This window comes from Mus musculus, chromosome 9 (assembly GCF_000001635.26).
Source record: "Mus musculus strain C57BL/6J chromosome 9, GRCm38.p6 C57BL/6J".
NCBI classification, from domain to species: Eukaryota; Metazoa; Chordata; class Mammalia; order Rodentia; family Muridae; genus Mus; species Mus musculus.
In genome coordinates, this window is record NC_000075.6 from 63,598,793 (window position 1) to 63,613,661 (window position 14,869).

The following is a 14,869-nucleotide window of genomic DNA, read 5'->3' on the forward strand; positions in this document are numbered from 1 at the left end:
TGAGAATTTGATTATCATGGAATTCTTCCGTAAAAATCAAACCATACAATTTTACAAATGAATGTCCAGTTTCTAACAGATCACTATCTCTTCATGCACTTTACATGTGCATACCAAAGAGAGTCACAGCTTGCTGATAAAGGATGCTAGTCAGAGCCTGCTGATGAAGGATGCCTAGGCCTCTGCGCAGAGTAAAGGAAAGCCGCCGTCATCCCTCCCTGTCCTCCCACCCTGCCCTGTCACACCATGGAGCATGAGCTCCTTTGGCTTCCTGTATTAAATGGTACCATAAGCTCTGTGGTGTGAAATTGGCCTGTACTTTCCTTTAAGTCCAATGCTGATCCAGCAAAGGGGATGTTTCTTTAGCCCGTTGATGCTTGTGGCCCCTGACTGTATCAGCTTAGCCACGTTACCTGACCCAGTGTCAGGGAGTCTACGCCGATGCAGTGGAAGTTAAGGTTTCGAAAGTCACATGTGACCTCATGTTCTCCAGAGGAGGCAGTAAACACAGTGCAGAAGGTTGGCTGAAGCAAACTCCACCTGTGCAACTTTAAGGAAGCTATTCATGCTGGGGTGAGACTCGGGTGATTCAGTGTTTGGGGGTTACCTACTCTCATGGAGGCAATCACAATAAAACTCACTTTTACCAAGTGAGATTTGGATAGAATCATTATTTTGGTGCCTTATCTGGGGAAAGCAAACACGTTCGCGTCTGCCCACAAAAAAGTTCATGTAACCCCCTCCTAAACAAGCAGGACACCGGCTAATGTAGAGATGACTGTGTTATGCCTTTCCATTCCAGTTATCCAATCCAATGTCAGAAGTTGTCTTTCACTGCTGGGTATTTGAGCTTAGCCACTACATCTAGATTGCACTCCGAAGACTTTTAACTGTTAACAGCTACTGTTCTATACTATTCCAGACCTGAAGGAAAGAATTACTTTAAGGGAAGGTGTAAAACTGAACCCCACAGTTCTTTCTCTTCCTCTTCTTCTTCTAGACTGATTTATTTATTATATGTATGCACACTGTAGCTGTCTTCAGACATCCCAGAAGAGGGCTTCAGATCTCATTACAGATGGTTGTGAGCCACCATGTGGTTGCTGGGATTTGAACTTAAAACCTTTGGAAGAACAGTCAGTGTTCTTAACCACTGAGCCATCTCCCCAGCCCCCTCCTTCTCTCTTTTTAAGCTATGCTTCAGGCTTGCTGGAACAGGAAACTACTGCCCCTGTAGTCAGGTCACTGTGAGAAGAACTGGCTGATCCCAGGACTGGGGACAAGTCTCCACTAGTGTTCTGGTTGTTTTGTGTCAATGAAAAGGGGGCTCTGTATAGAGAAAAACATAACTGTACTCAAAGAGAGGTCTGGCCCTCTGCTACTCAGAGATGAGCTCTAAACCTCTGGAATGTCCTGCCTGACATAAGTATCTGGATGCTTTAGTCACAAGGCAGTCTAACAACAAACACAGTTTATTTACAGTGGGGTTTTGAGCTGCCCTGTGTCTGTTGTGACGTGTGGAGGAACGGGAGTCTTCACAGAGTCAGCCTCGAGGGCCATGTGAGTTTGAGCAACATCCCAGCTCTGACTGGAGAAAGCTCAGGGAAGTTCTTCTAGTTGTCCAGCTTCTATACGATGTCACACGATGTCACACGTTGTGCCTGGAAGGAGGTGATACCTGACACCTCTTCTGGGATGGCCCCTGGACTCTGCTATGCATCTCTCTCCTTGGCTAACTTTAATCCTAATCACCAGGGTAGCTCATCTCTGACTTCCATGAGCCTTTCTCACAAATAAAATGTGAGAGTGCCATGGGACTCATAGGCTCACAGCCAGCCTAACTGACGTGAGGGTTGTTCGAGAGCTTCATACATGACCTTGCAGTTGGTGTCAGTGAGGACATGGGTGGGGACTGTCCTCGCTGGTGTTATATTTGGCTAAATTCACCACAGGGGAAATTGTTGAGTGTGATACAGGTAAGATTTAGGTCCAATTCATAACGGGGATGTCTATGAAGCTAGTGGGCTTAGGAACTCTGGAGTTTTGAAAAAGGTGTACTAGGATGTGTATTCTAAAGCGTTCAGGACGCTATCTCAAGCCTTTGTCAATTAAATATGAGTTAGAAATTATGGTGAACTGTGGGACCCCGACTTAGAGCGTTTCTCCCAGGAAGGTAAAGCCCCTGGACGGTCCCCAAGCTTGTTTTCCCTGATCTCTAAAAATATAGCTAGAAAGAAGCTCTTTGTTCTCTATAGCCAGCAAAAAGCCTTTTTGTTTCTATACTGTACAACCAGAGATGCCTGCCTTCCTGTGCCGAGGACACGGAGATAAAAATTCAGAAAGAACTCACTCCCCACACCTGCCTTGTAAATTTCACCAAGGACACCCAGAAGAGAAGAACTCTTCCCAGCTCTCCTCCCAACTCTTCCCAACACCTCTCCCAATTCCTCAGCTAGCTGTTAAAAGCCCCCTACTGTCACCACTCGGGTCGAACTCCCCTGCCCTGCACTGTGGAGGGACTTCGTCCTCAGCTAGCTGATAATAAAACCTCTTGCAGTTTGCATCAGGTGTGGTTTTCTCTCGAGATGTTGGGGTGTTGGCCAGCTCATCCCGGGACTTGAGCAGAGGCCCAGCATCGGGGGTCTTACAGAACTTCTTAAAGTGAGACCATCTTAAAGGGACCCATACCTAAACACGGAAAAAAACAAAACAAAACAAAGCAAAAAAAAAAAAAAAAAAACCAAACCAACCTAGCTGTTTCAGAAAAATTGTTCAACTGTCACAAACTGAATTACACTGGAGAAGTCAAGTCTTTGAGAGCTTTCTCCCTAGATTATAAATAAGATATTTCTCCAAGTTTTCATTTTTTATGTTGTTTTGTAATCCAGGTGATCTTAAAAATATGTTTGGTAACGCACACCTTTAATCCCAGCACTTGGGAGGTAAAGGCAGGCAGATTTCTGAGTTGGAGGCCAGCCTGGTCTACAGAGTGAGTTCCAGGACAGCCAGGGCTACACAGAGAAACTCTGTCTCGAAGAAAAAAAAATTTTAAAAAAAGCTTGGGTGTGTGTTCCCAAGCAAGCAGTGACTATTGTAGGTTAAGAAGCACGGGTCCCATAGCTCACGTTCTCTTCGAACTTCTCACCACCTCCTAATGATGAATCTGTTTCTCCTTCACATCCCCAAGCCATGGATGGACTTTAAACATTTCATAATTTATTTTTAAATGGTGCCTTGAGCACCCCAGCCTGCTAGTACAGATTGATAATCCCAGTTACTCAGGAGGCTGAGGCAGGAGGATCACAAGTTCCAGGCCTGCCTGGATTGTAGAGGGTGCTCCAAGACAGTCAATGACCATCTGGGCCCGAAGTATAAGGAAGACAGGTGATGCAGCCTAGCGGTAAAGCACTTGCTTGGCGCTAGCATGTCCTGTGTTCAACCCCCAGAGCATGATGCCCTAAAGTGTAGGCGTTTCCTGCTATAGGGCCGAGAGAATAAATGGTGGTGCTTGGGATCACAGGTTTCGGGGTTCGAGGGGAGGTCTGTGCGGCCGCCAGCCCGGCCTGTTTCCCACCTGGATTAGGATGGATCCAATGGGGTCGCTGTCCTCCTGGGCCTGCGCCATGACTAAGGAGGGCAGAAGACACTAGGCTCCGGAGGTATGGCCTCCTGCGGAGCGCTCCTAGATGGTGCGGGCACCCGTCACCATAGCAACGCGGCGCGCGCGACCGGCGCGCTCCACTGGAGGAGCGGGGAAGGGGGGTGTGAGGGCCAGCCGGAGCCTCGGCTGCCCAGCGCGCGGCCCCGCCCAGCGCGCGTGCCCGGATCATCTCCCCCGCGTGCCCGCTGCAGTGGTACGGCCCAAGGCGGAAGCAGCGCCGGCGCGGAACCCGCTCTGCCGCAGCGATGGCTGCCGGTGTACCCTGCGCGCTGGTTACCAGCTGCTCCGCCACCTTCACCGGGGACCGGCTGGTGCAACGTGAGTAACCCGACGTCTGAGCCGGGCTGCAAGGCCCAGTTCAGAGCCATGGGCGCAGGGCCGGCGACCTCTCCCGGGCTCTGCCCGAGCTGGGCCCTAGGCTCCGGCTCCTCCGCAGGTCTCGGCGCCAGGCGCTTAACCTTCTGCCTGTGTAAAGTGAGGCCGGTTTCTGACCTCCCGCCTCAGGGGTGGTGGCAAGCACCCCCTAAGATGATATTCAAGACCCCGGAAATTGTGCTCTTAGACGAATGTAAGGCGCTGGAGTTGCGGTGTTGTGTTTGGGGGTTATGCCCCTGCTGCTGGGGTAGTGGTTCCTCTTGTGAACTGAAGTGCTCAGCAAAAAAACAAAAAAACAAACAAACAAAAAATGCACGCGCGTTAGTGTTCTGCCAGGATGATGGACTGACCAGAACTCCTGTGATTGTGGAGAGCTGGAATTTTAATAACTGTAGCCAGATTCTCGTGGACTGTCTCTAGTCTCCTTCTTAGCCATTTGTTGCCCACTTCTGTGTCTGACCTAATATCCTCTGACTATCAGGTAAAGTCCTTTTGGGAATAAGCAAACAGACCCCCTAGCTTCCATCAACCCAAAGGCTAAGAATTTTATCAGTTGGTGTCTGAGGCCTACAGCAAGGGCTTCCACGATGTGCTGTAATCCACCAACCTGTTGTTCCCCTCAATGTATTTTTAGAACATCCTGATATGTAGCTTTGTTGTTCCTATAAGAACACCATGGAATTGTTATTGCCACGTTGGAACATTTGACTTGAGGCACCCCTGATTCCTGTTCCCTTTTCATGATCCCTCATATTTGGCTCCAGAATAAACGCTTACTCCCTTAGAGATGAGAGCTGTGGGCGTTCTTGATTCCCTCCCCTTGATTGTGTGTGTGTGTGTAATGTACATACATGCATACTTGTGTGTACATGATATTTGTTGGGTGCCCCCTCACTTGCAGTTACATTTCTTGAGTTCTTTCTGAGGTGAAAGTTCCCCGGAAAAAAATGAGTTTGAGGTGTTACTGCACCCAGTGCTTTTGCTTCTGGACCCTAAGGGCTATAAAATTCAGGGTTTTGTTTTTGTTTTTGTTTTGTTTTTTTTGCCTTTGTTGTGCATACGCGAATATACGTGTGTGTGTGTGTGTGTGTGTGTGTGTGTGTGTGTGTTTTCTGCTTTTTAGTCCCACTGCTCTGTGCATACTGAGCGTGGCACTCTACCTCAGAGATAAACCCCAGCCCCACCCCAAAATGAGCTCTGAAATGTAGGTCAGAGAGACTAGTGAGCTAGAGCTGAGGAGGCAGCTCACTGGCCAGGTCTATGGCTCTGACTGTGGGCAAGTCACTGAACCTCTGCCCTTCATCTTCCTATCTGTGGGCTGAGGATTATGTTTGGCCACAGGCCAGCACGTGGCAAGCATTGGATAAGTGGTTGGCCTTATTATAAAAGCGTATCACCTGTTTAACTCAGGCTTTGCTGAGCCTTAAAGGGGGCACATGAAGAGGTGTCCTGGGAGACCGTGGGTGCTGGCTTGCAAATGCGGCCGAGCCTGTAAAGCATCGTGCAGTTTGTAATTATTTTCTACACCTGTTGACAGAATTAGGCATGCTGTCGTTCCTGCACGGGTATTCTATAACTTGCTTATTCTGAACACTTAGACAGTTCCTTGCTAGGGCAGAAGCTTAGTTACAACATTCATAAATGAGAACCAAACTCTTTGCCATTCTCTTACTTCCCCTAAGCAGTGCTCCCCTTCCCCCATCCCCCACCAGGGAGTGCTCCCCTTCCCCCACCCCCCACCAGGGAGTGCTCCCCTTCCCCCATCCCCCACCAGGGAGTGCTCCCCCTTCCCTCCCACCAGGTCTCCCATCTTTGCCCCTTCTACTTCATGTTGAATTTAGTAAAATTTAGCATATGGAGAAAAAAATGTTAGCTGACATTTTGGTGGTGTTTTTTTTGCCATCTCCCCGGGGCCCCTGCATATTTTCTGTATTTTATAATTATTGTAATTATATAATTCTACTTCATATGTAGTTTTTAGCCTGGTGTGTGTGTGTGTGTGTGTGTGGTGTTGATGATGGATTCCAGTGCCTTGCACGTGTTAAGCAAGTGCACTACTACTGAGTCACACCCTAATCCCCATCCTGATATTTTTTTAACACTAAGTCAAAAAGTACTTTCTATTGTACATCCATGCAGTGAATATACCAGACCTTTCTGAAGGCGTTTATGGGTCTGTATTTATCTGACTTTCAATAAAATGTATATGCATTTAGAGTCCTATTAGTGATAGGTGAATGATCTTTCAAAGGCAGGCTCAGGAATATTATATATTCTGATAGCTATGGTGCTCTGTCTCCCTTTCATCCTCCAAAAAGGTCTTGTGTGTCTCCTAGGCCAGCTCTGAACTTGTCCAAGTGTTGAGCCCGCCGTGCCTGGCCCGGTCCTGTTTCTCAAAGATCAGAACTGGCAATCGTGGTCAGTTCCTTGAAAGAGCTGATCGACCACCAGTAGCCAGCAAATGGTGGCATTCTTCCTTTGTTCTTTAATAGAGACTTTGAACATTATTGGTGTGTGTGTGTGTGTGTGTGTGTGTGTGTGTGTGAAGTTCTACGAAACAGCCCATTTTGTTTCTGTATGCAGAGTGACTTAGGAAACTCTAATTCTTGTTAAAATTAGGTGCCACTCATCAGTGCTCCACACGTCAGCAGGGGAAGTGCAGAAAAGCCAGCAGATGGTTTAAATAAGTAAAGCAGGAAAGAGGGCTGGCCAGTTCTTACAAGGTCATGGGGACGGAGGCCTCAGATGGCGTTAAAGACGGACGGACGGAGTTACACTATTCAGGGAATGGATTTAATTTGGGGATGGAAGACAGAGACCACCACGATGAGTGGCTGTAGTCTAGGTAGGACCCGGGTTTCTGATTGACTGGGATGTGCCTTGATCTGGAAGAGGAATCCTGTTTCTGTCATCACTCTCTCTGTATCTGATCTGCTTTACTGCTCTTGACCAACAGTGGAAATATCTTGTAATCAAATATCAAGTTCTTTAGAAATCCACTTTAAAAAAAAAATCAGTAGGCCTTGACTCTTGACTGTGGATAAAGAACCCGCATGGACTTTGTCAAAAACTTCTTGTCACTGTAAGACTTACTTGCAGTACTCCAGTTAGATACATACATAGCTAAGGGGAGGCCTTCTTGGCATATATATATATATATATATATATATATATATATATATATATATATATATAAAATATATATGTGTGTGTGTTTATGCATGTATATGAATATATGTGTATATATATACAATTTTTTTTAGTAAGTTTTTGTTTATTTGTTTGTGAGGGTCAGAGGACACCTTGTCGGAGTTAGCTCTCTCATCCCACCACATGCATTCCTGAGGCTGAGCTTAGGTTATCTGGCCTGTCTGCACTGTCGCCTTCTGAGCTCTCTCACCTGTCCCACAGTGTAGGCCATTAGAAGCTCAGCATGCTGGAGGAGCTTGTGCAGGGGACTGCGTGATGCGTGAGAGTGACTGCGCTTCATCAGAGTTCTTTCTGCCTGGAGTGTGTTTGTGGACATCATATTTTCATTCTAGAAATGTGTGTTATGATAAATGATTATTAAACATGGAGCTAGTGTCTGTTCTAGCTACTGCTACAAAAATTATGTCTTAAGGTACTGGTCCCACCCTCAAGAGGAGTGTAGTAAAAATGTGTGCTCTACCTGTGAGAATTAGAAAATGTTAAGAGCTCACATCTCATTCCTCTGAGAGGAACTTAGAAGAACTCCTAGAGAGTGGTGTAGTTGATGCCAAGCCAGCAACTGTGGATTAGCAGCCTTGTTTCTACATCTGGACAAGCTTCCAGAACATCTGTAGCAAAATTCTTTCAATTAGTAACATTCAGAAACTTAGAGATATTATGATAGTAGTAAATGTGCACGTAGAACTCTTCCCAAGAGTGTTTTTAATAGATGTGTGTCTGTGTGTGCATGTGAGTGCAATACCAGGAAAGCCAGAAGAGGGCGTTGGATGTTGGATCCCTCAGAGCTAGAGTTACAAGTAGTTGAGAGCTACCATGTAGGTCCTAAGAATTGAATTCAGATCTCCTGGAAGATCAGATAGCTCTCTTAACTTCTAATCCATCTTTCCAGGCACCCTCAACTGTGTTTTTTAAAAATAAAATTTACTTCAGTTCTACTCACAGTAGGCTAGGGCATTTCCATCTTATGGTGAAGAAACTGGTTTGGAAATACGAGGTTTAATTTACCCAGAGTGCTCAGGCAGTAACTGCTGCTGTGTGTGTTCATGGTCAAGTCTTAGCCCAGAGAAAGGTAGAGCTGAGACGTTTTGTTACTCTACTCCATAGTAAGCAGAAAGGCTGCTTAAGGTGGCTGCTTTGGGGGATGAAGTGGTAGGAAGAATGAATACTTACAAAATAGTTTTAAATATGCTTCATTACTGTCTGGGATGGTTGAAGATTTATTGATGAATGGAAAGGGGGGAATCTGCCTAGAAAATGTATATTACATTAAAATAGAGCGTTATTTAACATGGGAAGTATGTGTAATGCATTAAATATACATTAAAAGATCATTTGTGCTTTAAGTCTAACAATTTCTGGGTTTTTCTTTTTCTCAGTTAATTAAATTTAAGGCAGAGACATTGTGTGTCAGTTCACTGTATAGGATTAATGTGAGTAGGCCACATATCTGTTCATATTAATATGACATCCCGTTGGGTTGAGGATTCTGTGTATCAGTAATTCTTCCTTCTGTGTTTGGTAGTGTAGCGCTTACTGACTCTGAATTTCCTTTTTTGAACAAGGTCTCACTGTAGCCCTGGCTGGCCTGGAACTCACTGTCTAGACAAGCTGGTCTCAAACTCGCAGAGTTCCACCCACCTCTACCTCCTGAGGCTGTCATTAAAGGCATATGCCACCATGCCCAGCAATTTTGGCATTCTTAACCTAGATTATTTTATTTTTATTTTATTTTTTAATAATTAAGCCTAATTTTGAGATCTCAACAGACATCCTACATGTTGACTCAAACATTTGTGTGTCCTGTTGTCTGTCCATCCTTGCCACACTCCCACCCCACCTCCAGGGTTCAGGAAATTGAACCAAAGGCCTGTGGATCTTACGGAAGCCATCCCCTGATGAGCTACAAGCCCAGGGACAATTTAGCTTTGTGTGTTCAGAATCTAGAAGCCTTTGTTCCCTGGTCGTCAGGTTTCTAAACAGTGGGAACAAGAAAGCCCAATTTTTTGATGGACAGACTTGGCCATGGAGAGTCTCTCAGCAAGTGTTTATAGCGTTACTTCTTGGCAAAACAAGAACTCTCGCTCGGCAGGATCGGGAGTGTTTCTCCATCCACAGACTCCAGGCTTAGAAGAGGCTCCTGAGTCACTGAGAGGAGGCTCCTGATCCAGGGCTGGGATGCAACTGAGTCACAACCTGTGGTTTTCCTACAGCTTCCAGAGAGGACCTGAGTGGAGCCTTTGGTCTGCTCTGGAGCCGGGTTTCATTCAGCACTGTTTCCAGGTCTTTATTTTCTTCAGCAGATGAAGAGATGAGGGCAGCAAGATCTGCCACAAGTCCTCAGAGCTGTCACCACAGGCACTAAGAACGGTGGTGTCCCATGGAATTTAGGGGCAGAAACTGGTTTGTTTTTCATCAAGATACTTCTTAATACATTTAATTTTTCCAGCTAACATTAGGACTTGAGATTTTTTACATTTCTTACAAGAGAGATGCCATTCGCTTAAGGAGTGAAACTCAGGGATTAAACCCATTATCCTCAGACCTGAGGGGCCTCACAGGCAAGAACACACTGTGTACCAGCGTGTAATTAAAGCACAGTGAGGCTGAGCTTCTTCAAAGCCACTTACCTATAAAAGTTGGGGACCTGAGATTTAATCCATCTTTCTGTTTTTGCAAATTTGGCAACCAGAACTGCACATTGTCAAAATGGAGACAGGAGAAATGGATATTAACTTTGGCAGTTCTTAGAATACGTTTATACTCCTGCTGCAGGAACTTTGGGACCTCAGTGGGAAATGTATTGAGTCAGGCAAATGGTAAATGAAAAGGTCTCTGTAGGTACTTGCTGCTGCTTGCTTCCTTTCCTGTAGAGCAGAGCATCTGACCTACTGTGAGCAGCTTGTCACACACTCACGTGTTCTATTTGTTGATGGGGGACTAACCACAAGGATTGCCTTTCTAGTTAGTGGGGAGGAGGTGCCGAGTAGGATTTTGTCAGCCGTGTTGTGCAGGACCGTTTGTAACACAGCACATGGTGTTGTGTCCTAGAAGGTTGGAGCCTGTCTAGACTGAGACTTTGATTTCTGCTGTGTCTGTGTAACTGGATGGCTTTTGTGCGGCATGCGATGGTCATGTGATATTCACTACTCTATGCCTTTCACCCTGTATAGTCCCTTCAGCAATAGCAACATTTAGTGAATAATCAAATCTGATATAAAATCATTTTATAAGGCTAAGTCTGAAAGTTGTTGGAAACTTTTCTGGCAAGAATGACAGTTTGGACATGGCATTGTGCTTCAAATAGATCTCTGCAGCTTACCCGAGAAGCAAGGCTGACGAAGGTGGAGGCAGCCCAGGGCAGCTGTGAAAAGCTCAGAAACTACCAACCAGCTTTGGGTGTAGTGTTCCGCAAAGCCCTGACTGCTGGCTCTGACCCGCCAGCTGAGGCTTCCCTCAGCGTCAGCCTGTCCAGGGGAGGAAAGCATGAGCCATTGGGTCGGCAGCAGCATAGAGGGGCTACCAGAGCAGGGTCAGCTCTCTGTCTGAGCTCTCCGGGAGTGTTCATAGGGGAATCCGCCCACTGATGGTAGCCTCTTTTTAGTTGTCTGACTTTAAGTAAGTTAACTTTACTCCAGAAATATTTTCTGATTATATTTACATGGGCCATCCATCATAAATACCTCGAGCATTGCCCCAGTCACCTACATTGTTAGCAGAATGAGAGCATTATTTCATGGAATAGGTTTTAGTCAGTCTTCTCACTAAAAATACTCAAGGATTCTTTTCAGGCATCTAGAATTAATTGTCAAGTGTTTTTTTTTTTTTTTTTTTTTTTATGGCTAGTATTCAAAGAAGCATGCAACAGAGTGAGCAGACATAACAAGGGAAGACCTTTGTACCTGGAGTGAGGGGTTCTGCAAGAAAGAACACCGGCTCAGTCTTGGAGGATTTTTATTCTGTTCATGAGTAGAGCTGGATCCCTCTTTCAGGGCTCCTGTCCTCTAGGCCAGGGGTTCTCAGCATCCACCCTGTTGCCATACTGGGCGAGGCCACTCTGTCTTTTTGGGCTGTGCTGTTGGGCAAGCATTCTTGGCCTCTGTGCACTAGATGCCAGTGCCATTTCCTGACTTGTGACAACCAACACAGAAAGTCTCCAGGTGTCCACACCAGTCAGTGGTACAGGATCATGTCCCCGTGGAGAGTCACTGCTGTGGTTGTAATTAGAGCTAATTTTGAATGTATAAAGAGTGACGAGAAGCTAGAAAAGGGATTCGCCTCTAAAAGCACGGGCTGCCTTGCTGAGGACCTAGGCTTGGTTCCCAGCCCTGGCCATCAGGCAGGTCATAAGCATTTCACAACTGCCTGTAACTCCAGTTTCAGGGGATCTAACGCCACCTTCTGGCCTCCAAGGGCACAGCACACATATGGTGCACAAAGAGGTGAGCAGGCACATGTATATACCCATGAATAAAAATAAAGGTGTTTTAAGAGGATGGGATTCAGAGATGTTTCCTTTTTCTGTAAAATCTGGGTAGGGGCTGTCTGTGAATCGTCTAATAGTCTTTGTACATTGCATGCAAATTTTAAGGCTGATGGATCCTGCTTCATTCTCATAAAACGTATTGCCATATTATCTCCACTTCCTGTCAGCTTCTTTATATTTTTTCATGTTTGTGCCATTGCATTGTGAGGTCTTTTAAAGGCAAACAGAGACCACATGTGCACATATGCCCAAGCATTAACACACACACACACACACACACATACAATTATTTTAAGATGAGGCCATGGTGACCAATTCCAGATGACTACTGGGAGAAAGTAAACTGGAAGAAAAGGGGGAGGGTTGAGTTGGATTTCCTCTGCTTCAAGTTTTAAAACTTTCCGCTGTGATATAAAAAGCCTACGAGCATGTGAAAACATGGGTTTCTAGTGGCCAGCAGAGAACAGGGGCGGCCAGGAGGCAGGAAGCCTTAGAAGGGAAGCGGGGTCTCTGCTGCTGTTCAGCAGTGGCCTGCAGCTGTGCCACCCTGCTGTGCTCGAAGTCCAGGCCTCCCTCAGCGGCTCCACACTGCCCCCAAAACAAAGGCGACCCGTGCCTGTGTGGGAGGCTGCATGATGGCTACTCAGGGAACTCCAGATGGGAATTTGCTGACATTTATTTGTCAGAGTGGCGTCACTGCCCTGGCATTCTGGTTTCAGCAGCTCGGGTCCTTGGCACACAGCACTGAGATCTTGTGGTGTGTGTGTGGTTTTCTTTCTCGGTTGAAGCGTCTGACAGCATGCAACCCCCAGAAGACATTCTCCCTCGCAGAGTTTTGGCCCAGTGGTTGTGCCAGTTGCAACAACAGAGGCACGGTGAGGTTTCTGAGGCCATTTTACCTGCTGGCTAATGGACACCCCGGGTCTCACGCTTTTCCCAACCACATCTCCCTGGGTTCTCCTCTTTCATATGGCTATCTTCCCCTTCGGCTGACATCAGACTCCCCTGCCTCCTGTAATTTTCCTAATTGCTTTCTCTTCTGCCTCCACAATGGAAAAGAAAGCTTTTGAGACGTCATATTTTACAAGGTGGTCAGGCTAGATGAGAAGCCGTCCCTGCGCAGCCTGACGGAGACTTTCCTCATAAGAGCTGCGTGTGGCTCCAACCGCAAAGTCAGGAGGAGCACAGAGAAAGCTGAGTTGGGACTTGGGGAATGGACATTTGTTAAAAATTAAATTTTATTTTTATGTGTATGGTGTTCTACATCTATGCACCACATTTGTGCCTGGTGCCTATGGAGACCAAAAGAGAGCATCAGACCTCATGGAACTGACGTTACACGTAATTGTGAGCCATCGTGTGAGTGTTAGGAATTGTCCTTTCGAACAATTAACAGGTTATCTTAACCACTAAGCCATCACTCTACGCCATGGGAATGAACATCCATCTCGAGCCTCCCCTGTGTTCCATCCCTGCACCTTCTTACACATTTCAGTCTTGAAGCCACAACAGGAGTTTTGTCTCTATTTGAGGTGCACTCTGGCCAGCCTCTGGATAGCCCTCACGTGCAGGGCTGTAGTGGCTCATTTCCAGTGGTCTCCTCTGCTTGCTTGGTGCTGGCTGCACAAAGGGAAGGAAGAGGCACCTTGGGGTCAGCTGGAAAGAGGAACCCGTGACCAACTGTTGTAGCCTGAGTGGGAGACACTGATGCCTGCCGGGAAGGCAGTTTCAGTTTGTAGGATAAAAACTGAGTTAAGGATGTGGCTCAGTTGGTAAAGTCCTTCTCTAGCTTGACTAGGCCCTGGGTTCCACCCCTAGCACCTCACAACGCTGATGTATGCCACATCCTGTAATCCCAGCACCTAGGAGGTGGAGGCAGGAGGATCAGACACTCAGGAAACTACATTCTCAGAACAGTGCTGGTCTCTGGAAGGATTGTCCTGATTTGCCTTGGCAAGTGTCACCTCTCTAAAGCCATGGAAAGTACGATCTGGCCATGAAATCTGTTGGTGTTAAGTAAGTGCTCTTACCACTACCACTACAGACACATGGGTAATGCCAGGTACAGCAGCACTCTGTTACCATTGGAACGCTGCTGCTGCTACTGTTGTTTTGGGCTGAAATGTCTAAGTAAAAGGAGGTCAGGTGTTTTCGTGTACGTGAGTGTGTGTGTGTGTAAACGGTTTGTGTGGTGTTTAGAGAATGCTTCCTAATGAGTGCCAAGAGGCTCACTCACCTCTCACTGATTCTGAAGTGCACCTTGCTACCTCCTCTTTCCTCTGATGGCTTGCCAGATTGGCCTGCTGTCCTAGGTGAGGGCACAAAGCCCATGCAGAAGATAGATGACAAATGTTGGGTCACTCCACTGACTGTCGTGCGTGCAACCTCTGTCACATAGCTTTAATCTTTCTTTTAAACACCAGTGGGGCTGTAGGGGAAATAAGCTCTCAAAGTGAGAAAATAAGTGGGGGTGAGGGGTAGCTGGAGACTCCCTGGCTGCAGAAGAACCGGTTCTCAAGTAGGGACTGCTGTTTGTACTTACGCTTCTAACTGGGTGGGGGTGAGGGTGGGAGGTGGATTTGCTGCGGGACCTAGAGTGACATGTTAACTTTTTACACTACAATGAACTATTTTAAGGTGTGAATCCAAGTGTGTAATAACAGACCTAGTAATCAATCACCTACTGTTTGTCTCTTAAAAAGTTAGGTATTACAGCTCCACCAGGCGGCTGCCAGCAGAGTGGATAAGAGCTGGAGGGCTGGAAGGCAGAGCTGCTCTGGGAATTTCTTTGTACACAGAAGAGCTGAGGGCGTCCACATTCAGGATAATGACAGGCAAAGAAGGGGGAGTGTTTCGGGCCGTGCAAGCATAAGCAGGCTCTCATACCACAGCACTCCTCAAATGCCGTGAGCAATTTGTGAATGGTTTCACTGTCCTGCTGGTTCAAGGGGTGGCGGTGGTCCCCTCGTTCTGCTGTTCCTGTTCAGTCCTGGGGAGACAGTGGCTCTTTAAGTCCAAGGGTGTGCTTTGGCTTGTGGTTATACCCCAGGGTGGTGAGACTGAGCCCAGGTCACAGTGCCAGCATCTCAGGGAAGCAGGAAAAGATGCACTAAGCTGGCTTTAGCTGGCTTTAGCTTTAG

General features: G+C 46.7%; 2 protein-coding genes across 12 annotated transcripts in view; one reads left to right on the forward strand and one right to left on the reverse strand.

The window, feature by feature from the left end:
* Iqch (IQ motif containing H) overlaps positions 1-3,734 on the reverse strand; it is a 181,106-nt gene extending 177,372 nt beyond the window's left edge. For 2 of the 8 annotated variants that reach the window (XM_006511555.4, XM_006511554.4), the window contains exon 1: positions 3,575-3,731. In XM_006511555.4, the coding sequence (XP_006511618.1) occupies positions 3,575-3,625 (51 nt within the window). In that variant the 5' untranslated portion in view covers positions 3,626-3,731. Of the gene's footprint in view, positions 1-3,574 lie in introns of all 8 variants that reach the window. The other 6 variants (NM_030068.2, NM_001311098.1, XR_003948058.1 and 3 more) reach the window with 5 other exon arrangements.
* Positions 3,735-3,837: 103 nt separating this feature from the next.
* Positions 3,838-14,869, forward strand: part of Aagab (alpha- and gamma-adaptin binding protein) — a 41,961-nt gene continuing 30,929 nt past the window's right edge. For 3 of the 4 annotated variants that reach the window (NR_151671.1, NM_025857.3, NM_001357323.1), the window contains exon 1: positions 3,854-3,979. Coding sequence is in view for 2 of the 4 variants with exons in the window: in NM_025857.3 (NP_080133.1) it covers positions 3,907-3,979 (73 nt within the window). In the remaining 2 variants the exon portion in view is untranslated. Of the gene's footprint in view, positions 3,980-14,869 lie in introns of all 4 variants that reach the window. The other variant, XR_379442.3, reaches the window with a different exon arrangement.